General features: G+C 42.1%; 1 protein-coding gene across 1 annotated transcript; it reads left to right on the top strand.

Moving 5' to 3' along the window:
- The first annotated feature begins 580 nt into the window (after window positions 1-580).
- Window positions 581-25,119, top strand: LOC129061499 (adhesion G protein-coupled receptor E2-like). The gene is given in 19 exon segments (XM_054562160.1): window positions 581-611; window positions 1,499-1,549; window positions 1,813-1,832; window positions 1,834-1,936; window positions 3,569-3,721; window positions 7,821-7,967; window positions 8,161-8,207; window positions 8,329-8,406; window positions 8,780-8,957; window positions 11,031-11,075; window positions 11,078-11,140; window positions 11,334-11,557; window positions 11,770-11,949; window positions 19,480-19,677; window positions 19,943-20,178; window positions 23,206-23,272; window positions 23,668-23,759; window positions 24,720-24,888; window positions 24,973-25,119. Coding segments are annotated over 19 exon segments (2,229 nt in total).

Raw genomic sequence — 25,119 nt, forward strand, 5'->3', positions numbered from 1 at the left:
GTGAGAATAACTATTCCCATGTGAAACAAATCTCAAAGGATGTGTCTGATATGATAAAAGTAGTAACTGGAAATTCTCTCACCTTATCACAACAAATGCTTGTTTGATTGGAATCACTGGAGTAAAAGCAATAGAGGAATGCAAGGATGAAAAAGAGTAACTCACATGACTCTAGAGCCAGGATGTAGAAGGCGCTCAGTGACTTTGAGCAAGGCAGTAGTCTCACTCTTGCTCAAACAGTACTGAATGGTATTATGGCCAGGGGCCAGCGTATTTTTTATATTATTTTAGAAAGACCCTATAAATACACTTGACATCAGTCTTTAATCATCAGGACTTAAGAAAAATCAGAAAGGAGGCTGGCAGTCCAAAGAGTAGTAATACTAAGCAAAGAATAAAAAGCAGAACAGAAAGTTCTGATAAGGCTAAATAGGTGGTGGAGAAAGGAAGAAGCATTCTGGCTCGCTCTTTCCCAAGTCAGTTCTTCTAAGCCGCATGTTATTTGCTTAAACGAGGAGGAGTATTGGTTTACAGCTCAAGATAAAATTCCCCCACTGCTCAGGCTTCATCTTGCTGCACAATGAAGAGCAGATATTGTGCATCATATACAAGTAGATATAATTGGGAAGACCTTTAATGAAAATCATTTGATTGTTCTTTATCTTCTTGCCGAAACGTCTGTGTCGTCTGTGTGATTACTAGCTTGCTGTTGCACAGTCCCTCAGAAGGGTAATAACAAGAAGGGTACTTTGTTTTGTTCTATTAGCCTCTTGGAGAAGAAAGTGGTTTGGACTTGTAGCCAAGGGAAAATTGGGGGCTTATTTTGGGACTTCTCAATTTCTTATCTATAATTTTTTGTTATTATTACCTATAAATATTTCTGTCCTTAAAATATATCCTGAGAAGTAATATGTTGCCTGTAATTTGCCTCCAAATAATCCAGTGAGGGGCAGGGAGGGTGTAGAGGTGTAGACAAAACAAAAGTTGGCGTAAGTTTATGGTTGTTACAGCATGGAGATTGATACACAGGGGTTCAATTGTCCGTTTTTCTACTTTTTAGTATGTTTGGAATTTTCTACTAACAGTAAACATTTTTTGAAAAGATCCTGAACTGTAAAGAACTAAGATTAGTACCTGAATAAGACAGCAAGATCCAAGGAGTTTCTTCATTAGATGTTTGTTGTAAAATGGGTGGGAATAGATGATCCGATAGGAGTGCCTATTCTTTTCTATTTATGTAGATTTTGATCCCTATACTAAAGAAGCCAGTTGCTTGCTACCGATGCCTTGGGAGGCTTCTGGAAGGGGAGAATCTTTGTCCCAGGGTCCTGTGGGAAAGTCCAGGAGTTCGTGCAGAGGGAAACACTGGGATGCTGCTAGAAGCTGTGGAGCCATAAGGGGTTGGGGGTCCACTTCACCAGATGGTCAAAGCTCTTTCTGTGGGTGCTCTGGATCTCATTTCTGAGCCATATCCACCTTCCCCCTTTCTCTGTTCTAGGGCTCTGTGTCCTATTAATATCGTGGGGAGCTCTTGCCCAGAAGTCTAGAAGTGAGTATGTTCGAATGAACCACACCCACCACCCGGAACCCCAGAAAAGAACTTCTCACAAACAAGGACTTATTCTTGGGAATGGTCTTCTTAGGCTTTGAGAAAGTGACTCTTCTCCTTTTCCAAACTTCCTGTCTATTACCAAGGGCTCTTCTTTGTATGAAGACAGGCATCTCTTCCTTCTCCTTCCTTCATCTCCTTTTCCCCAGCTGGCAGCTGGCATCTTCCAAGGGAGCTCAAACCTAGATGTCCGTTTCCCACAGCTTCCTGTGCTCGGTGCCCACTCCAATGCCCATTGTCTCAATGCCACATCCTGCCGCTGTGATCCTGGATTCACTCCTCTGTTCAGACAAACCATCTTTAGCAACCCCTCGGAGATCTGTACTGGTAAGAGGCTGATATAAAATAGAGGGGGACATCAGAAATTTGGAGACATCTAGAGTCCTCAGCCCTTGAAACAGCATTAAAATTCTTTGCCAAGGATAAGGGAGAGGAGTCAAGAAACAGGGTACTCAGTTCTCATGGTCAGGGGTACAGTGTTCAGAGGTCAGGCTTTGGAGCTGGACTATCTGAATTCCAGCTGTATGAGCCGCTGTGTGAGTTCAATCAAATTGCCTTACTTTGCAGCATCTCAACTTCCTTACCTGTAAATCAGGGACAATAATAATATCAACTCATCTAGTTCTTGTCTGCTTTAAATTAATTGATCCATATAAATGGAATCCATGAAGACAGAAAGCAAATGATAGGTACCAGATGCCGGGGGAAGAGGGGAATGAGGAAGGACTACTTAATGGTGATTTCTTTTGGAAAGATTAAAATGTTTTGGAACTAAATAGCATTGGTGGTTGCACAACACTGTGAGTGTACTAAATACAACTGAATTGCTCAGTTTAAAATGGTTGATTTTAAATAAATAAATTAAAATAAAATAAAATGGTTGATTTTGTTATGTGAATTTTCATTTCAATAAAAGAAGATAAATTAATAACATATAAAAACAGGATGCTGCCTTTCACTTGATAAGAAGTTGGTGCATTTTCTTGTTGACGTTGTTGCTGTACATTGGTTAAGGGCAGGGGCAGCTTGGCAAAGGAGGAAGCTCTTGCAGGGACCACTCAGCAGTCACAGCTTTGCGACATTCTACCAGCTCTAGCACTTGTTTGCAGAAAAGTCCTTTTAAGCCAAAATCTCACTTCTTCCATCCAAAAATAACCACTGTAACCTCTTGTCAATATGGCCATTTTCTGTCTGTAAAACATAATTTGTGAAATTAAAAGTGAACTTAAACCATGTGCTATCTAAATGAGTTCATACTATTATTATCCCCCACTCATAGGTAAGGAAATAGAGACTTTGGGAGGTAGCTTGCTCAGGCTCATCCAGCTAGTCATACACTGGAATTCAGATAGGGTTCATTTGAAGATGAGGAAGTTCTCAAACAATGTCCCGTAAGAGGCTCAGAGAAACCCCTTAAAAAGTTAATGCTGGTGCCATATTCTAAGTGAGAAAACTTGGGCCACGAGAGGTGAAGTAACTTGTCCAAAGCCACACAGCTAGAAAGTGGAAGAACATGGACCCCATCTCAAATTATAGCATGCCGAGTTGCTCATGAATTAGATGAAATAAGAAATATTCTTACTACGGAATATTCTATAGGCATGAAAATTATTTCTTATTTTCATATGGAAAAGTTGTCACAAGATATTTTATAATCCTGGAAGAATTTGCATAAACCTAAACTGTGGTCTGATTCCCTGGGAGGTGGGCATAGATGAAAAAGTAACACAGTTTTCATAATTGTTGAAGCTGAGCAACAGGTACATATCCTCCCTTTTTAAAATTGTTTCAGTGATTGCATATTTGTGTTCTTTGCATTTTCTGCTTTTCCAGTTTTCTTCTGTGAACACATTGTTTTGTTTTTAAAGAAAACACAAGGAGTAAAACCATTTAAAGCTGGTTGCTACCAATTCTGACCAGAAATTTGGTCCATCCTAGCAGTTCCTACTTGTGTTCCAGATATCAACGAGTGTGGCCCACCGTCATACAAGTCTTGTGGAAGCTTTGCAGAGTGTCATAATGTGGAGGGAAGTTACTATTGTGAGTGCATTTCTGGTTACGAGTTCATTTCAGGAGGCACCAAATTCAAAAATGAGAGAAATACTTGTCAAGGTGAGTAGTTTCCTGGGTCACGTGTTCCCTTCACCTGTCTCCCCATGATGCTCCCACACTCCAGTTCACCCAGCAAACTTTGAGACTGTCTTGGAACTGTTATTACTAAGCCTGAGAGCCCAGGAGAGGGCACACTTGGGTCTCTAAGGGGCCCATTCCTCCCACTTTCTGTTCTTGCTCAGGCTCACAACTCCATGTTAGGGTACATTTAGAAGGTTCTTTATTGTGACATAATATGCGATAGTTAAAGACTGGAAACAAATGACATGACATTCATTAACATATTATGGTAGGACCATACAATCAGAAATTTCAGAACCTTTCTGTGACTTCTTTTCTTCTTTTGGTGGACAGTCCTGTGAATTTTTACACATGTTCAGACTTCGGTTACCACCACCATTAGCGTCCAGAAGAATTAGTTCCATTATCCCAAAACACTTCCTCATCTTCTCCCTTTCTAGTCACTCCGACCTCTACCCCCTGAAAACCTTTAATCTGTTATTTTGCCTCTAAGATTGTCTTTTGAGAATATTATATAAAAACAGAATAGGACAGTGTATGTGAGTCAGGCTTCTCCCAGCCAGTGTAATGGTTTTGAGGTTCATCCAATAGTTCCAATAGTTCATTTCTTCTTATTGCTAAGTAATATTCCATTCCATGGCCATACCACACGTTGTTTAACCATTCACTCACTGAAGGACATTTGGGTCACTTCCTGTCTTTATGGATGACTATGACTAGAACTAAATGAGAAAGCTCTTGATAAACTAAATTGAATGATTTCCAAGTTCTGTTTTAAATGTTTAAAAATGCCGCAGAATTGTTCCGATAGTATGCCAGTAGCTTTTCTTCTCCCTGATCTCCCTTTTTTTCATCTCCAGCATTATTATACTTTATAAATATATGTTTATCTTAAAACTCTTCAAATCCCTTTTAGTAGTATTAAGACAATAGTTTCATCGTAGGTGTGGTTTGACTTCCTACCACAGCTCTGAGCTCTTCCCCAGGTCCTGCAAATAGAAGGATAAGCCCCGTCTCCTGGAGCCTTTCCTCCAGTGGTCGGAGCGACCTGCAGACAAGGGAAACATAAATCAAAGAGTGTGAGAAGGAGCAGTCCCTGTGCATAAACCACCCACTTCATGGGTAGACAATGCTCTCTCACCCCAGTATCCCAGTGCCTGGAACACGGAAGGCATTTAAGAAATGTGCATGAATGACTCACTTGAACGGGCTCTGTTGTTACAGTAATCAGAGCTGTGGTCACATGTTGGCCCTCACACTTGGTCTTGGTTTTTGCCAAGTATTTTGAGATCTCTGGTTTTGCTTTCTTCATGTATAAGTCAGGAATGATAATACCCACTCTTGAAGAGAATAAGTTTTTTAAAAACTGGATATTAAGTTGTTTACCCTATAGAATAGAGTTCAACACTTTTTATTGATTTATTTATTCTTAGAGAAGGGAAGGAGAGAGAAAGAGAGGAAGAGAAACATCAATATGTCGTTGCATCTTGCACGCCCCCTACTGGGGACTTGGCCAGCAACCTAGGCATGTGCCCTAACTGGGAATCGAACTGGTGACCCTTTGTTTTGCAGACTGGCACTCAGTTCACTGACCCACACCAGTCAGAGCTCAACACTTTTTATTAAAGTACAGTTAACATATATATTTTATTAGTTTCAGGTGTATAGCATAGTTATTCTACCTTTATATACCTTATAATGTGATCACCATACAAAGTTATGATATTATTGATTGTATTCCTTGTGCTGTGCACTGTATTCCCATGACTTATTTATAACTGGAACTTTATACCTCTTATTCCTCCTACAATCCTACCTTCTGAAACCATCAAATTGTTCTTAGTATCTATGAGTATGCTGCTGTTTTGTTTTGTTGGGCTTTTGTTTTTAGATTCCACATATAAGTGAGATGATACAGTATTTGTCTTTGTCTGACTTATCTCATTTAGCATAATACATTCTAGATCCATCCATGTTGTTGCAAATGGCAAGATTTCATTTGTTTACTGTTGAATAATATTTCATTGTACCATACAATACACTTTTAAGTAAAGCTTAACAGACTTAGATTAATTAATGACTTTTCAATGTATTAATCATTTTCATACTACCCATTTTTATTATTTATATAGTTTGAATAATGTTTTAAAATATTGGAAATAGTTTAGAGACAGGAGTGTGTAGTATTTACGAAGAGAAAAGTAGAATATTCACTCTTTCAACGGTAAGAAATGTGACAGCAATATATTTGCTTTAAAATGATTCCACTTTTTCAAAGATTTATGTAAATTTATTGGGGTGACACTTGTTAGTAAGATTATACAGGTTTCAAGTGTACACTTCTGTGAGACGTCATCTGTATATAAACGTCAATCTTGTTGGGAGCATTATCTATTAATAAGCTATTCACCGTCCCGGGAGGAGAGAAACCTCTGACCTTCAGGGCCTCCTCGTACTTCATTGTCTGGGTTAGAGATAGAAAAAGCCATAGTTAAATATTAACCAAGCTCCACTCCCCTGGTCTCTAAGTTAGCCAAAGAGGATCCAATTGCTCTCCTAATTAGCAAAGAGAGGAAGATGTGTTTGAAGCCAAATAAATTTGAAGACATCCACACTTACTCAACACTGTGACCACAGTCACATGGCTTCCTCATTTCTCACCCTCAAACTTCCCTGAGAAGAAGGAACGTCCCCTGCCTGGGGAGATGGCGGAAATGTCCAAGATGTTCTGAGGCCAAATAAATTCCCTCTAGTTGTGGCATTAAGGACAGACCTACCACCCACCCCATAGGCCGTGGGCAACCCTGAGGCTGCCCTGGGGCATAGAGCTGCGGCCGGAGCTGCAGGAGGTTGAAGAAAAGCACCAGCCAGTGGAGCTGACTAATTGCAGCTCAGGTCACCCATTGGACTCCTGAGGCAACGCTAAGAGCTGATGCCAGCACCACTTGGCTGGAAGCCATTCTCAGATTCCTGAATGGACCACTATATTGGTTTCCTATTGCTCATATAACAAATTACCATAAACGTAATAGTTGAAAACAAAATAAATATATTCTCTTAGAGCTTGGGAGGTCAGAAGTTTTAAATAGCTTCTTCTAGAAGCCCTAGGGGAAAATCTGTTTCCTGTCTCTTCTAGAGGTTACCTGCATTTCATGGTTCTAGGCTTCTTTCTCTCTCTTTTAAGCGAACAGCATATCTATCATCTCTTCATCTCTCTGACCTCCTCCCTCCCTCTCAAAAATTGGACCTTTGTGATTATACCAGGCGCACCCAAGTCCTCTAGAATAATCTCCCATTTCAATATCCTTAATCACAAAGTTTGAAAATTCTTTTGAATGAAAGGTAACATATTCATACATTCCAAAAATTAGAACTTGGACACTTGGACATCATTTTGTCTACCATACTCACCATTCATCAAACAACTCTGATCAAAGATATAACACACACACACACACACACACACACACCCCCTGCATGCACACACATACACTCACATTCACACTCACATAGTGCCTTCCTTGCCCACCTTGCTTGAATATAGAGACCAGAAAACGTCTTCTGTGAAAGGCCAGGTAGTAAATATCTTAGGCTTTGGGGACCAGAAGGTCCCTGTCACAGCTACTTAACTCTGCCATTATAGTTTGAAAACAGCCACAGACAAAATATAAATAAATAGGCATGGCTGCATTCCAATAAAACTTTATCTATGGATACTAATATAAGTTGAATTTTATAAAATTTTCATGTGCCATAAAAGATGGCTCGCTCTTTGGCATTTTTGGCCATGAATGTCAAATGGTTTTAAAAATATAAAAACCATTCTTAGCTCGTGGATTGTACAGAAACAGGCAGCAGGTGGGTTTGGCCTGGGGCTGTAGTTTGCCAGTGCCTGCGCTGAGGCAGTGGGAGAGCAGAGAGTGCCACCACAAGATGGTGCCCATTTCAGCTGTGATGGACTCCCTGATGCCCGGGCTTGAGGAAGATGGTGAAGGGTAGGAAGGCTGGGGCTGGCGGGTAGAAGGGAGGCCTTAGCCCAGCTGGGCTAGGGGACTGATCTCCTTTTTTATGTCTCCAGATGTGGATGAGTGCAGCTCGGGACAACACCAATGCCACAACTCCACCCGCTGTGTCAATGTGAGAGGCAGCTACAGATGTTACTGTCACCACGAATGGGTGGCTGTGTCCAGCCCTCTGAATGGTCTAACAACCACTGTCTGTGAAGGTATGTGGTACACACACACACACACACACACATACACGGACACCTGTGTGTGCACACACGTACATGTATCCAAACAACATTGGTGTGTGTGCACACGTGCACATTTATAAAAAGCAAGTACACACAGGCATGCATGCATGTGCACACCCACAAGATGCACATGCGCACATGCCCCTGCCTCTTTTCCTTGCAGAAGTCCCCCTCTCCTCATGGACACCACCTTCTGGAATCAAGAGTCAGGTGAGTGGAGGCTCAGCAGAAGACCAGGAAGCAGTGAGATCCTTGCCGTCTTTTGTCTCTATCCTCTCCCCAAGCTCCCTCTTCAGGATCTCTGACCAACCCCCATGGTCTGTCTTCCCAGAGCCTCTCCCGCTTCTTTGACAAAGTCCAGCAGTTATCTCAAGACTTCAAGCCAGCCTTGGCTGGGAACACCATCCAGGTAAATTCAGAACCAAGAAAGAGGCAAATATGGAAATCCCATAGAGACCTGGGTGGCTTTGGTAGCAGCTGGCCTCTCACCTGTGGTGGGGAGAAGGCTGGGGCACTCGGGTATCTAGCAGTACTTTTAACGTGCACTAACTTATGGTTCTTACCCTATTGCTGGTTTTGGACTTTGGGTTTATGTCATACTTGGAATTCCTGACCCAGGTTGACCTCTGCAGGGCTGAGATCTAGGCAGCAAAGGCCACCTGAGCTATTGTTACTCTCCAAACAGACAGTTCCTGGGGTCTGTTCTTTGGGGTTAAATAATCAGGGTCTTCATGCAGCCCCTCCGGTCTGTTGCCCATTGGCTTGTGTCCGCATCCCCCCAGAACCTCTTGCAAGAGGTGGGTGAGCTGCTGGAGACCCCCGGTGACCTGGAGACCCTGCCCCAGTCAGAGCAGCACTGCGTAGCCACTAACCTGCTCAATGGCCTGGAGGATGTTCTGAAAGTGCTGAGCAAGGACCTACCCAATGAGCCATTGACTCTGCGGGCTCCTGCAGGCACAGGTGAGCACCTGGCCTGCCCCAGGCTCCTGCTCCACCTGTCTGCCATCTGATTCCTCCCTCTCCCTCGAGACTGCCCCGTTGGAGCCAAGTGACCACACTCACATCTCAGGGTTTTATTTAAAATAAAACATTACTCATATAATGAAATAAAGCCCTATGAAACTAAGTCCTTCATTTGTTTCAAGCACAAAGCTTAAATTAAAAAAAAAATGAGAAGCAAAAATAAATATATGCAAACATCAATGATAAGTATATAGTTATATTACTTATATAATTATAACAAAATACCTGCAATTATATTCATAAAAATAATGTATTCAAAAATAAACACTGCATGCAAGTGAAGAAAATGCAATTACTCTTGAAATGTTGAAAATTACATAATATTTTATCTGTTTTAAGTATGACCTTACATAACATTACGTCAATGTTTCTGCTGTTGAAACATGTCATTTTTGTGTAATTTTCTCAGCTCTCTCAACACCTATACTGCCCAGGAAGTTGGTGAGAGAGGATTAAACACTGGTTACAAATATTTCCCTCTGACTCCTTCATCCTCAAATAATCTGGTCATTGCAATCATTTTATTAACAGTTCTATTTGTAACTCAAAGAAAGCATTCCCAGGCTTTTTTTTTTTTTTAACTTCACCATATGCAGATGGCAGTTACCAAGCAGACTTATCTTGATCAAGCGTGTTTTTTTGACAGTGTTTTTAGGATATAAATTACATACCGGGAACACGCCCTTTATAGTGTAGAATTCAATGGTTTTTAGCATAATCACGAAGTTGTGCCACGCAATAATTATGGGACACTTTTATCACCTTAAGAGGAAATGCCATACCTATTAGCTGATACTCCCATTCCTGGAACCCCTATTCCGTGGCAACCACTGATTGGCTTCCTATCTCTACAGATATACCTACTCTGGCCATTTTGTATAAATGGGATTGTATAATACGTGGGCTCATGTAATTGGCTTCTTTCCCTCAGCATGATGTTTTTGAAGTTCTCACATGTTGTAGCACATACCAATACTTCATTTCTTTTTATTGATGAATAGTATGCCATTATGTGGTTATATGCATTTATCTAGTCATCATTTGATGAGCATTTGGGTTGTTTTTGCTTTTTGTCACTTATGAATTAACATTCATGAACAAGTATTTGTGTGGATGTATGTTTTCAATTCTTTTGGTTACATAAGTAGGAAAGGAATTGCTGGAGCATATATTAACTCTATATTTAACATTTTAAGAATTGCTAAACTGTTTTCCAAAGTGGCCGCACCATTTATATTCCACCAGTAGTGTATTAGGGTTCCAATTTCATCACATTGTTGCCGACATTTGCTATTTTTTGAGTTTTTGATTGTAGCTATTCTACTAGGTATGAAGTGGTATCTCATTGCAGTTTTAATTTTAGTTACCTAATACCTAATGATGTTAAATTTCTTTTCATATGTTTATTGGAACTTTCTATATCTTCTTTGGAGAAATGTTTATTCAATCTTTTACCTAATTTTAAACTGGGTTATTTGTCTTATTATTGAGTGGTAAAAACTCTATACAGGGATGGGCAACTTACAGTTGTGAGTACATGAAACAGAGTTTATTCTTGTATTATTATTTATTAATTATTGTATTATTATTACTAATCTACTTTTACCGGCTCCTGTATATCCTGGGTACTAGACCCTTGTCAGACTGTGAATTGCAAATACCCACACCAGATTTAAAAACATTGTTGTATATATTTAAATTTTTAAAATCTTTGAATTAGAATCAGAATTGTCATTGCAACAGAAACCTTGTCTTGTTCAGGAGCCTTTTCCTTTTCTTGAGATAGATTACACAGTCTTAGCAGAGTGTTTTCCTAAATAAGTGCAATTTTGGGAGATAGTTTGGTTTTAACCTTTTAAAAATGCTAAAATGACAGTCTTAAACCAGCCACACTACCCTTCCTTTGTTACTTACATTTCATGCCATTTACCAGCATGCTGAAAAAGCGAATCCCAATTGCAAGAAATAACCTGACTTCTCCCATCCTTCATGCCATCACCACCACTACAGAGCTGTTCCTGAAGGTGCAGGAGGAGCAAGGGCTGGGAGACGTCACCTTGGACAGAGCCAGGCGAAGATGCAGTTGGACTGGGGTGTGGTGCAGAAATCCAGTGACTCGGGTAATGACTGAGGTGGGGAGGGGAAGGCCACTTAGTCCTTGCCACGGGACAAGACAGCCAGCATGGGACCCAGAGAACTAATAAAAGTTAAAAAATAAAATATAGGGTGGGGAGGCCCACCAGGTAGAGCTCGTATGAGAGGAAGTTGCCCTGGTGGGCACGCTAAGATGTCAACCTTGGCCTCGTTCTGCAGGCCCTTCTGTGGTGGGCCTCATCTCTACTCCAGGGATGGGCAAGCTGCTGGCTGAGGCCCCCTTGTTCCTGGAGCCTGAGAACCTGGCAGTTTTGCATGAGACACACAAAGGCTTGCTGCAGGGGGTCTCCACTGTCCTGTTCTCGGATGTCAACTCCGCCTTTCTGAGCAACAAAGACACCCAGAACCTCGGCTCCCCAGTCACTTTCATCTTCTCCCACCATGTAAGTGCTGGTGGGACTGGGCTGCAGGTGCGGAAGGAGCCTGAGTCCTGGACACAGTCTTGCCGTTCAGCTCAGGTGAGGCATTCAAGGGGCCTCCCCAAATAGGTGCATCGTCTCCCCAGGAAAGTCAGCCTGTCCAGGGTCAGCTTTGAGTCAGCACCTCTGAGCACGTGAACCATTAACCGGCTCACACCTGTGCCCTGTTCCTACAGCCGATGACCCCCGGACCAAGGGAGGAGGTGCTCTGTGTCTTCTGGGATCGTGGTCAGGACGGATGTGGTCACTGGGCCACCAAAGGCTGCAGGATGATGGGCACCAGAAACACCAGCACCACCTGCCAATGCACCCACCTCAGCAGCTTTGCCGTCCTCATGGCCCCGTACGATGTGCAGGTGAGAGACCTAAGAGGAGCCACGGGATAGAGATGCCTGGAATGGCAGAGACCTGAAAGAGATCCAGGCAGAGGGCAGCCAGTGAGAGCAGCTGCATCAAGGACCAAACTGTTCTCTCTGGCCACACGACACAGTTACTTCTTCTAGGGGATCACCAGGAATTGAGATTCACCCACGTGACATCACGAAATGAAGATCCACATGGAGATAAGGATGAAAACTCTTTTTAGCTATATGGATGGGCTTCATGGGCATTCAGAAAAACCCACCACTCCCCGAAACAATGTGTTCCTTGCTGCCACTTTGCTCTAGAATAGAATACATTGTGCAAGTTTTCTAATTTACATTTTTGAAGAGATAAAAATATTTAAAACTCAAAAGTAACAGAAGGGATAACATTGAAGTCCTTTCCCCACCCATGTTCCTCAGTGATCAGGGTCCTTCTTGAAGGAATCTCAGAAATCTCAGTTTCTTCTGAGCCCTCTTAGGGATATTTTATGTATAAATAAGCACATGCCTGTAATGTAGTTTTGTGTTCACTCACACCCTTGCATACTATGTTCACTCTCATGCATTTTTTTTTTTTATCCAGAGAGAAAAACACCAATGTGAGAGAGAAACGTTGACCAGTTGCCTCACAGATGCACCCTGAGTGGGGATCGAACCTGCAACCTCTTGGTGTACAGGACGATGTTCCAACCAACTGGGCCACCCAGTCAGGGTTGCATTCTTCTCACTTAAAATATTTGAGAGATTCTAAACCAGTACATAAAGAACTTTCTCATTCATTTTTACATCTATATAGCTTTCCATTCTATGGATGTTGTACACTTTAACAAATCTCTAATGATACCTATTTTCTTTAATATTTTGCTTATGTGGTGTTACAGTAATATCACTGGGGGAATTTGTTGTAATTTATATAGATATTGCCCCATTTCAACACATTTCTGTAGCTGCCCAGTAAATACCATTAAATTTTTAAGTTTGGAAACCATACTATCACTCTTGGATATTCCCCCTCCCACCCATGCAAGGTGTTTCTTTTAAGTGTATAAATTCAACTTTCTTTTATTTTTGAAAACTATGTCTTTAAATCTCATTTACAGTATTTGCTCTCATCATCCATTTGGTTTTCTTCATTGACTATTCCAGTTATGCATTTTGTGGCTCTCCATTGTCTAGCTTCCGTATTTCTTTTTCCTCTTATTCTTTTTTTTAACCTGTTTTCAATGTTAATTTTACTATTTTTTCCATTCTCACTCTCTATGTCCCTTAAAGTGAGTTTCCATCAGGGTTCATTCTTAATGCCTCCATAAACTGTGACTTAATTACTTGGTGGGTTTTTTCCTTTCATTTATTTAATGAACTTTTCTAATGCACAATTTCACAAGCCCTCCCTTAATGAGGTCTTGCATCTTTGCTTTTGTTTTTTTTGTTTTTTTTGTTTTTTTTTTTTTTTGCTTATAAAGGCAGTGTTTCCTTACCTATTGTGATTTATGGTCAGTAAAGTCACAATTTTCATTAGCTCCGTGTTAACAGTTATTTTGTGAGCCTTCCTTCCTTGAATTTTTTTCTTTTTTCCTTGTAATATTTTGTACAGATATTGTGTTTATTCTTTTGATTACTTATCTTGAAAGCAGATGATTTTTCCTGGGGGGGGGGGGTTATTTCCAAGGTATTTCTGTAAAAAAAAAGGTCAGGGTTGTATTACAGAATATCACAGAGATTTTATATGGGGTTTTAAGATTTATCCAAGCAAATGGAAAGGTCAGCAGTGAGGCTTTTGTGTCCAAAATATGCATTTACCTCCATAGCCGGAGTCAAATGTTTTTCTGCAAATATGGCCTATTTGTACAATTACACACTCAGCTTCAACTCCGCTAAATCTTTAAACTAATGAGTGTAAAGGAACTCCTACCCGCATCATCCCCACTATTATAGTCATGAAGCAGATTATTCAGATTTCCTCCTCCATGTACCTCTATTCAATGTTCCCTGATTTTAGCACCTCTTCCAATTATTCTCTAGCTTCATGGAAAACTGAAATGGTGCTGTTGTTTTTCATTATACTTGTGGCGCTTGGATTATTCCCAAGAAGAGGAGTGTGTGCATGTGTGTATGCACGCATGTGCATGTGCAAGCTATGGTTCACCATCTTCAATAAGAAAATAATTGACTTTTTCTTTCAGCCAAGGGTGTCCTTTAAAACCTGAAAAATACTAGGATTTGGAATGGGGAGAGATGGGAGAGAAGCAGGAGGGGGATACAGATAAATATATGTGCTTCGTGGTCTGTCTTATTGTTCACAGCCAGGAATATTATTCTTTTTTAGCTGACCTCATACAAATATTCATGAAGGTAACCTCAGGTAGTTGGGTGGGTAGGAAATGGTGCTAAAATTGAGCGCCACTTCCAGGAAAGCAGCATGTAAATGTTATAAGCTTACTGATGCATAAATTGCAGGATCAAAATACAATTATTATACAGGTACCACTGAGTAGAATAAGCAGTTCACAGGAGCTTTAGCTCCCTTTTAGACCTCAGACCCTAAAGGAATTAATTTTTAAAAAATCTTTATGGGTGCTTTATTCAGATAGCCAGTGATCTGAGAAGATGGCAGGTTATGTACCTAACAGACTGTCTTACATTCATTTCAAACTGACCCTATTTATAACGAGAAGAAAAGTGTAGGTAAGAGGTTTGGAATTCAGGGAGAAGGTTAATCAGATAAAAGCTGCGGTCCGGCAATATTCCGAGCATCCTTCCGTCGGTTGCGCGGCGATGCCTGATCTGTGCCCTGGGCGATGGGCGTCTCTCCCTGGGGCACCGTGGCTCAGATGCCACCTTGGCTGCTCGCAGTGCTGCGGGGCACACAGGCGGGGCTGCGGTGGCCTCCTGAGTGTGGGGGGGAGTCGTACCTTCAGTTCCTGCAACAGTAGCTTTTCACACACATTGATTGCTAATAACTAGCACATAAAAACGAAATTTCCCAGCGCGTGGGTCCCACCACCATCCTCCCGCTGTTAATCTGAACTCTCTCTGCTGCATCAGTTTCGTGGGGAAGTGCTCACTTTGCTGTTGAGCCTGTGTCTGAGCACCCGACCGTCTGGCAGGGGGTTCAGGGGCACAGTTAACCGCAGACCCACGTAAGGGGCACAGCGTGTGCAACAACAAGCTGTGATGCTGAAAGAGAGGGGAAGAGTGAAAACAACAACTGCCTCTCTCAGACCAGTCATGCTAGGCAGCCGGGAGGTGAGCTTAGACCGATCAATACCAAAGACTTCTTCTCTTTGTTTATATCAGGTACCACTTCATTTACTTCCTTTAATTTATACTCTATGAGCTGTGAATTATTGTCAGGTTGAAACAGCGGAGTGCTTTAAATTCTTCGCATCCGTGATTATGTCTTTAAAGGAGGCAGTCTACAGCTGCGCGATTTTCTAATACCATCTCTCTAAGTTGTCCTAGTTCTGCCTGATGGCTTGAGAGGTGGCATTCAAGGCTTTTGCCATAGCACAGGCTAATCTATTTATTTCTACATTCAAAGAGGTTACCATGGCTGGCATTACAAACATAGTCAAAGATACATGTTCAGCGGGGCTAAAAAGGTGCAAATCCCTGTTGCCATCAGGTGCCAGGGAGAGTTCCCGTCAAGCCCGCATGAGATGGGGTTTCTGAGGCACAAACACCGTCAGTCTTCCCAGGGAGCGCGGTCCCCCAGAGCTGTGTGCTGGGACACAGGAGTAAACAGTCCTTCCACATGTTAGAAGCCATCCTGCGGGCAATTTGAGGTGACCGAAGGCATAAGATACATTAGTGGAGCTGTTGCAATTTATCTCCGCATCTGGTAAAGGAACAAAATAGTTTTTAGTGCAGTTCTTCATAACATGGGGTTAAACAAAAAGTAATGAAAGAAAATAACTCACCGTTTCCTTTTTTTAAAGTATATTTTATTGATTATGCTATTACAGTTGTCCCATTTTTTCCTCCCCTTTGTCTCCCTCTGCCCTGCCCCCTCCCCCACCAGCATCTCCTCCCCCTTAGTTCATGTCCATAGGTCGTACATATTAAGTTCTTTGACTTCTCCATTTCCTATACTATCCTAACCTCTTGTCTATTTTGTATCTACCAATTATGCTTCTTATTCCCTGTACCTTTTCTCCCCTTCTCCCCCCATCCTCTCCCTGCTGATAACCCTCCATGTGATCTCCATTCCTGTTCCTGTTCTAGTTGTTTGCTTAGCTTGTTTTGGTTTTCGTTTTTTTAAGTTCAGTTGTTGAGAGTTGTGAGTTTGTTGCCCTTTTACTGTTCATAGTTTTGATCTTCTTCTTTTTCTTAAATAAGTCCCTTTAACATTTCATATAGTAAGGTCTTGGTGATGATGAACTCCTTTAACTACCTTATCTGGGAAGCACTTTATCTGCCCTTCCATTCTAAGTGATAGCTTTGCTGGATAGAGTAATCTTGCATGTAGATCCTTGCCTTTCAAGACTTTGAATACTTCTTTCAAGCCTCTTCTTGCCTGTAAGGTTTCTTTTGAGAAATCAGCTGATAGTCTTATGGGAACCCCTTTGTAGGGGACTGTCTCCTTTTCTCTTGCTGCTTTTAAGATTCTGTCCTTATTCTTGAGTAATTTAATTATGATGTGTCTTGGTGTGTTTCTCCTTGGTCCAATTTCTTTGGGACTCTTTGAGCTTCCTGGACTTGCAAATCTACTTCCTTTGTCAGATTAGGGAAGTTCTTGTTCATTATTTTTTCAAATAAGTTTTTAATTTCTTGTTCTTTCTCTTCTCCCTCTGGCACCCTTATGATTTGTATGTTGAAACATTTAAAATTGTCCCAGAGAGTCCTAAGCCTCTCCTCATTTTTTTTGAATTCTTGTTTCTTCATTCTGTTCCAGTTGAAACTTTATTTCTTCCTTCTGGCCCAAATTGTTGATCTGAGCCCCGGTTTCCTTCCCTTCACTGTTGGTTCCTTGTATGTTTTTCTTTGTTTCACTTTGCGTAGCCTTCACTTCTCCCTCTATTTTGCATCCATACTCAGTCATTTCAGTGAGCATCCTGACTACCAGTGTTCTGAACTCTGCATCTGATAGGTTGGCAATCTCCTAGTTGCTTAGTTCTTTCTCAGGAGTTTTGATCTGTTCTTTCATTTGGGCCATAGTTCTTTGTCTCAGCGTGCCTGTTATGTTGTAAGGGGAGGAGCGTTAGGTATTCGCCAAGGTGGAGCAACCCACTTTGCTGGGTTGTGGTGCTCTATGTGGAGGAGGGATCAGAGAGGGAACAATGCCACCCGTTCGGCTCTTGCCCCACTTTCAGTCATTTCCCCTGCAATCCACGAGCAAATTAGGCCTTTCTGGTGCTGATTCTCAGGTGGGTGGTTTTGTATATGTTCTAGGATCCTGTGGGTCTCTCCAGCAGACTCTCCTGTGAGGTTTCTCCTGCCACCATAACCCCCACAGGTTTTTACATTCAGGGATTTTTGAGGCTTTAGTTTCCTCCTCTGGAACCCTTGGTTGCATGGTCTGTCTCTCTCCCCAGTTGTTCCTTCTGGCTTACCTGCACGAAATTGTGGGACTGCCCTGTCTGCCATTGGACGCCTCATCCGCCAGCCACCGCCTTGCCATCTTGCCTCCTATCCTCTCCACTCTGGCTGCCTATCTCCATCCCTCCTACCAGTCTGGATAAATGTTCCTTCTTTAATTCCTTGGTTGTTGGACTTCCATACAGTTCAATTTTCTGGCCAATCTGGTTGTTTTGGTATTTAAATTTGTTGTGTTGTTTTGGTTGTGCAAGAAAGCAAAGCATATCTACCTATGCCTCCATCTTGGCCAGAAGCAGTCGTTGTTTTTAAAAGATGACTTTCAGGTGTTCTTGTGGTTCAGTGGTCCATTGCTCTGCAGTGCTTTCTTTACTCACATGTGATGAGTCCAAGGTTTTATTCCTACCAACTTCACCATGGTTGGGGGAGGGGGTGAGGGACCACCCAGGGTCCAGTCCACTTTTCTTCTAGTTGGCTCTCTGGGGATCCTGTGATCCAAGTCTTGAGTAGCACCTTATCTCCAGGCTAAAAGGAATGTAGGGAACCTTTGTTGCTCAGTTGGTTGAGCATTGTCCCTCAGAGTAAAGTTGGAGGTTTGATGCCTGGTTGGGGCACATGCCTGGGTTGCAGGCCAGGTCCCTCGTTGGGGCAACATAGTAGCCTGAGAAAAGGACCATGGCTCTTCTTGTCATAGGCTGAAGTGACAGGGACCATTTCCTAGTCACCCCAGCCATCTCAACAGCACTTTTCCCACAGGAGTGACCTTAGGCTTTCAGTCATCAGTTTGGTGGTGAATCTGGGAAGGGGCATGGCCCCTGGCTGGGCTCCCAGAGCTCATGCTTTATTCAAGGATAACACACTGGCCTGTGTCTTAAAGCCCCTTGCCATGCTGTAGACCTGCCAGCAAGAGTCAGGGGCCCAAAGGCAGCTGTGCAAGGATGGCTGGGGTGCCGGGGACCATCGCCATCCCCTCCTTAGGGGGCAGGTAGCACAGCAGCCACCGTGTACTGCAGGAGGTGGACACCACTGAGCAACTCACACAAAGAGCAGGAATTCATTTCTTAATTGACTTTATTGGAGTACAATATATTTGCAATAAAAATCAGATGATAAACTATACAGGTCATAAGTTTCGACAACAGTAAACACCCTGTGACTGCAACCACAACTGAGACACAGACCCTTTCTATAGCCTCAGAAAGCCTCTCATACAATCTCAGTCAATGCTCTCATGCCCACACCCAGGAAACCAGGATCTGATTTTCTTTTCTGTTTTTTAATATAAAACAAGGTATTTTTTCTTTATTTTTATTATTGACACTATTACAGATATCTCTATTTTCCCCTTTTCTTTGCCAGCTCCATCCAGCACCTGGCCCCGCGTTCCCTCTGGCCATCATCACGCTGTTGTCTGTGTCCATGGATTATGCATATATGTTCTTTGGCTAATCCCTTCCCCTTTATCACCATAGTTTACTTCTGTCCATTCCAGAATTAGGCAGTAGAGTAAAATCATTCTCTCTCATGCCTGGCTCCTTTTGTTCAACATAATGTCTATGAGATTCTCCCTTGTCATATTGTCTGTAACCATGTTCATTCCTTTTTAATGCTCTAGAGCATGCCAATGTATGACCACCCCATGATTTGTTTATTTGTTCTCTAGCTAATGGACCTTTACATTGTTCCCAGTCTGGGCTGTTATGCATAAAGATGCTACAAATATTCTTAAACAGTAAATACTGAGATATGAAATTTCTGGGTTATGTAGTAATTGTATGTTTATAAGAAACTACCAAACTCCATTCCAAAAGAGGTTACCTATTAAATTCCTACCCAGAAGTGTATAAGAGTTCCAGTAGCTCTGTTTTGCCCACACTTGTCAGTATTTTTTGTTTGTTTTGCCATTTTAATCTGTATACTTTGAAAAACAAAATTGTACCCCAGAGCAGGAAAGTGTGACTGTCGTCTCCACTTTGCTGGTCCCAGGAGGAGGATGCCGCCCTGGCTGTGATCACCCAGGTGGGGCTGAGCCTCTCCCTGCTGTGCCTCCTCCTGGCGGCCCTCACCTTCCTGCTGTGCAAAGCCATCCAGAGCACCAGCACCTCCCTCCACCTGCAGCTCTGCATCTGCCTCTTCCTGGCGCACCTGCTCTTCCTCACGGCCATCGACAGAACCGAACACAAGGTACTGACGCCGTCCCAGAGGACCCTCTCACCTGTCCAGGGGATGTGGAGTTCATGGGGCCATGCTGTAACCCCTTAATAAAATGTCTTCGGGCCCTGGGAAGGTTAGAGGGGCGAGTAGCCACTTCCACACTGACTGATCCAAGAGAATGACAGATCCTCTCTTGACAATTCCTTCATAAGCAGAATTCTCTTTGATGTATAGGAGAGGTCCTAAGACACTCCATCCTGACAATGCTGCCTGGTGACTCTAACTTCTCCCCCAGGTGCTGTGTGCCATCACCGCAGGTGCCTTGCACTACCTCTACCTGGCCGCCTTCACCTGGATGCTGCTGGAGGGCCTGAACCTCTTCCTCACCGCACGCAACCTGACGGCGGTCAACTACTCCAGTGTGAGCAGGTTCATGAAAAAGTTCATGTACCCTGTGGGCTACGGAGTCCCGGCTGTGATTGTGGCCATTTCTGCAGCTTCCGGGCCTCACCTTTATGGCACATCTGCCCGGTAAATTAAAGTGCCCACCTGTCTTATCTTCTCCACATGAAAGGTCATTTTTTCCAGATGAATAGCCAGCAGAGATCAATGTAGCACTTTCATTTCACAAGAATATGATAAACAGAGGAAAACTCAATAATTACCCTGAAGATGTCTTTTTGGCAGAAGACTGGTCATTAAATTAACTGCTTTTATTACCTAGAGATTTAATTGTTTTAAATGTGAATTACATAGTATGTAAATAATTATATATTCACATAGTATTAATTGTGTATACTATTAACAATACACTAATACATTTATGATTATTAACAATTATAAAGTAATATATAGTTAAAATGATTGAGGTATTTTCTGATCATTTAGATTTATTTATGGTAAATATTAATTACATATTATATTAATGAGTATTTATTGGTATAATATTAATTGTACCTTATAATTAGCAAGTGTGTATGAATATCATAGTCATTGCATTAATTGATGAGACTGAGGTTTTTGTTATATTTATTTATTTAAGTATAGTTGATATACAACATTATATTAGTTACATTAGTTTCAGGTTACGATATAATGATTTGACATTTTTATACCTTACAGTGTGATCACCCCAGTAATTCTAGTAATCGTCTGTCACTGCACAAACTTAGTACAATACTATTGACTATGCTCCTTTTCACCCTTTTCACTCATTGTCCCACTGAGGGGACTGTTTTAAATCTTCTAGAAAGCAAAATTGGAATGAAGGAATGACATTGGCTTGTGTAATCCACTTCCCCTAATTCTAAAAGAAATGGAGGGTGATTTCAATGAAGAAGTAATTATTACTCAAAGCAATATTTATAAATAAAATTGATACTTATAAATTAATGTTTTTAAACTTCTGAAATGCAGTTGCTGTTTTAATATGTTTTATGTGTGAACTCAAATCATCCTCCCAACAACCTTCTGAGGTAGAAACCAGAGAAATGTGAGTTTCACAGATGAGGAAATTGAGGCACAGAGCTGACTGGCCATGGCCACACAGCTCAGCCGCTTGGTGAGAGCTGGGATCAAACCCAGACAGCCCGCCACTCGCAACATTCTCTCACGCTGACAAAATGAATGAGGGTTCACCTCCCTCAGAAGAGCCCTGGCCAGCTGGCCTTCCTACATAGCTTAGCAGAGAAGTCAGCAACTTTTCCTGTAAAGGGCAAAAGACGAAATCTTTTCAGCTTTGTGGCCACATAATCTCTGTTGCAACTACTCATTTCTGCTCTGGTAACATAAGTGCAGCCATAGACAATATGTAAGGGAATGAGTTTAACTGTGTCCCAGTAAAACACATTTGCAAAATCAGGTGGTGGCTCCAGGTGGCCCACAGGGTGCAGTATACCAGCACAGCCTTAGTGGTGTTTGTTTTGAATCCTCTGGTAGATCCATTTAACTCCATGGTCCTCACACCTCCCGAGTCATTCACAAGCATCTCACTTGGCCTTGAGTTACTGACTTTGTTTCCTTAAGCATCAGATGCCTGACCTGTCATTACTTGAATCTGTATGTTGTCATGAGAAATAAATTATGTGATGTACGTGAGCCCTGTCTTAGTACTGTGTAAGGTTATAGTTATCATCTTTTTTTTACCATCATCTTACATGTCTCAAATTTTCCCACCTTCTTTACACCTGCTCATCCTTCATATCTCAGCATAAACACAATCAGTTTTTTGGGGGGACCCTTCCCAGCTACCTGAACCGCCTATACTCCAGGCTAGGCTATTGATCCAGCTATGTGTTCTCACAGCTCCTCACACTTGATCACAAAACTTATCACCTTGATTGTTTCTGCTGTTTAATTGGTGACCTTTCCACCCAGCTGGGGCCTTCCTGAGGACTGAGACCAGCCTACCTTTTATAATCCTCACCTGAGGATATGTTTATTGATTTGAGAGGGAAACATTGACATGAGAGAGCAATATAGATCCGTCCCTCACCCTGTATGTCTCAACCGGGGATCGATCGAACCCACAACCTAGGTATGCTCCCTGACTGGGGAATCAAACCCACAGCCTTTCGGTGTACAGGATGGTGCTCCAACCAACTGAGCCATGTGGCCAGGGCTGAGACCAGTCTATCTTAATTGCAATTGGATCTTCAGGCCAAGCAGAAGTCCTGATACTGAGGAAACACAATATTTGTCCAATAAACCATAAATTTTTTAAATTGAATTTATTGGGGTAACACTGGTGAGTAAACCTATGCAGGTTTCAAGTGTACAGTTCAATAAAACATCATCTGTACACTGCATTGTACACTCACTACCCAAAGTTAAGTCTCTTTCTGCCACCATTTATCTCCCCTACGCTCACTTCCACCTTCCCCCAACCCCATTCCCTCTGGCTATTGCAATACTGTTGTCTGTGTCTATGTGCACTATATATATATATTTTTTTTTTATTAATTCCTTCACCTTTTTTCATCCAGTTCCCCAACGCCACTCCTCCCTGACAGCTGTTAGTCTGTTCTGTGTATCTACTCTTCTGTTTTTATTAACCATAAATTAATTTATCAATTCTTTTAAGAGCTTATATTTATTTCTGCAAGCACTTCTGGGGCCCAAGACTTAACAGAGTTTTTAAAAAAGAATTAAAAAATTTAAAAACCACTTTATTAAGATGTGATTGATGTATAAAAAGTTGTACATGTTTAATGTATACAACCTAATGAATTTGGGGATAAGAATACACCCTCAAAACCATCACCACCATCAAAGGAATAAAAAGGTTTCAATTATGAAAGACAAACAAGTTTGGGAGATCTATAGACCATACATAGATTTGTAGTGTCTAGGGCTAACAATATTGTATTGAATACTTACAATTTACTAAGAGGGTAGATCTCAAGTTAAATGTTCTTAAGGAATAATAATGATAATAATAATAATAAAATAATAAAGGAGTCATGGAGAAACTATGGGAAGTGAGGGATATGTTTATTTATTGATTGTTTAGCCACAAAGGTAAATAGGTTCTTCAGTCCTTTTCCATCTCTGTCCTAGATGCTGGCTCCATATACAACAGAGATTTGTATGGACCTTCCTTGGCCCCATCTGCACCATCATCTTTGTGAGGAAAGGATGACATCAGAGCATCATTCCTGCTCAGCTGACGGTCAAAGAGCAGGTGTATAAGGAGGGCTTCAGGCAAGATGAGCAATCAGTTTCTCCAGGACTGAGGGGTCTTCCAAGAGGGACAGTTTCAGTTTTAAATCAGGACAGATGATATTTTTAAGACATTGGACTTTTGGTGCTAAAACTTAGAAAATTGGGATGATTTGGTCAACCCAGTTACTGGACAAGAATATGCCTAATTTACTTGTTTGGCTTGTTTTACTTATGTGGTTTTATATGACCACTATGAAATATGAAAGCTTCTTACCTGCTGAGTTAGGTGTTCAGTGAGCTAGGAGGACACTATATAGATGTGGACTGTATTCAACGTGCCTCGTGGTGTTTCCGCAGATTAGCTTGGCTTTCTTCCTGGTAACCATCTGGATTCTGAAAAGCAAGCTCTCCTCGCTCAACAGTGACGTCTCCACCCTCCAGAACACGAGGTGAGATAATCAGAGGGGCGCACTGCCCCTCATGAAGCAGAGTCCAGGAACAAGGCCCTGTGGTTCCAATTCTGAGGGGATTCTGAAGGGGCAAGAGGAGAAAGGTGCAGCCACCCTCTCTGGAAACCTGCTCAGATCCTGCAGTTTGCTGTGAAACGCAAGCCAAAAGCATTTCATTTCTCTATAAATCCAGCATGAAATTACCTCAGCTACAGAGAGATTGGCTTTGTTCTGTTAAATGTAGGTCACTTCCATGGCCCTATGAGAATACCCAAAGAATGTCTACATCTTTATAAATCTCTTAGGAAATCACCTACCTGTGCACCTTCATGTCCACACCTCCATGGAGGCTCTTCCTTTTCTCCTCTCCACTCCTACACCTGCTAAGATCAGGCTCTTTATCCAGATATCACATCTCCTGAAAGGCTAAGGGTGTCCTTTGCTTTTCTCAACCTTGCTCAGAATGAGTGGGCTCTATATGGAGCAAAGCATACCTGGGGGCAGCTCATAGAGAGTGAGAAGACAGGACAGGTACTGGATGGGACCCAGGCTGAGGTACCTCACATGTCACAAATATTATAAGTGACCGTTTGTTTTAGCCTTTGTATGAGACTGTAAGATATCTGAAAACAGAAATTGTGTTTGTTATTTTTAAACCCAAGACCCAGCAGAGTCAGGCACATAAAACATCCTCAGTGGTATCAGTTGAATGAAATTAGGCACATTGATGGTACATCATGATCTTTTTGAAAACCACATAATGAGTTATTACTACTTCAGTCCAAGTCAAAATGCCATCTCAGTTCCTGATAGCACTTTTTTTTTTTTTTAGAGAACCACTGAGAGGAAAATTCAAAGTTAGTCACAAATTAGTCACATGCATCCATGGGGTGGAGATGACAGTGGCCTTGATTCTGTTGCTCTGGGTGCACCACGGGCCTCCCTTCTCCTCCTCCCCAGGATGCTGACATTTAAAGCAATGGCCCAGCTCTTCATCCTGGGCTGCACGTGGTGTCTGGGAGTCCTGCAGGTGGGCCCAGCTGCCCGCGCCATGACCTATCTCTTCACCATCATCAACAGCCTGCAGGGCGTCTTCATCTTCCTGGTGTACTGCCTCCTCAGCCAGCAGGTACCACAGTCCGACCCCCACCCACAGTCTTTCCATTCTCACCGCTCTCAGTGAGCTGACTCAGGGCGTGCTTTGCCTCTGCAGGTCCGGGAGCAATACAGGAGATGGTTGGGAGGGGTCAGGAAAGCCAAAGCGGACTCTGAGAAGCACACCTTATCCAGCAGGGCCATATCAGATGACCCTAAATACAGTTTGGTAAGATCATGCATTGCTCCCAGAGCACTTCTCTAA

The sequence above is a fragment of the Pteronotus mesoamericanus genome, unplaced genomic scaffold (assembly GCF_021234165.1).
Source record: "Pteronotus mesoamericanus isolate MK-2021 breed Mesoamerican mustached bat unplaced genomic scaffold, CSHL_Meso_final scaffold_636, whole genome shotgun sequence".
In the NCBI taxonomy this organism is placed as follows: domain Eukaryota; kingdom Metazoa; phylum Chordata; class Mammalia; order Chiroptera; family Mormoopidae; genus Pteronotus; species Pteronotus mesoamericanus.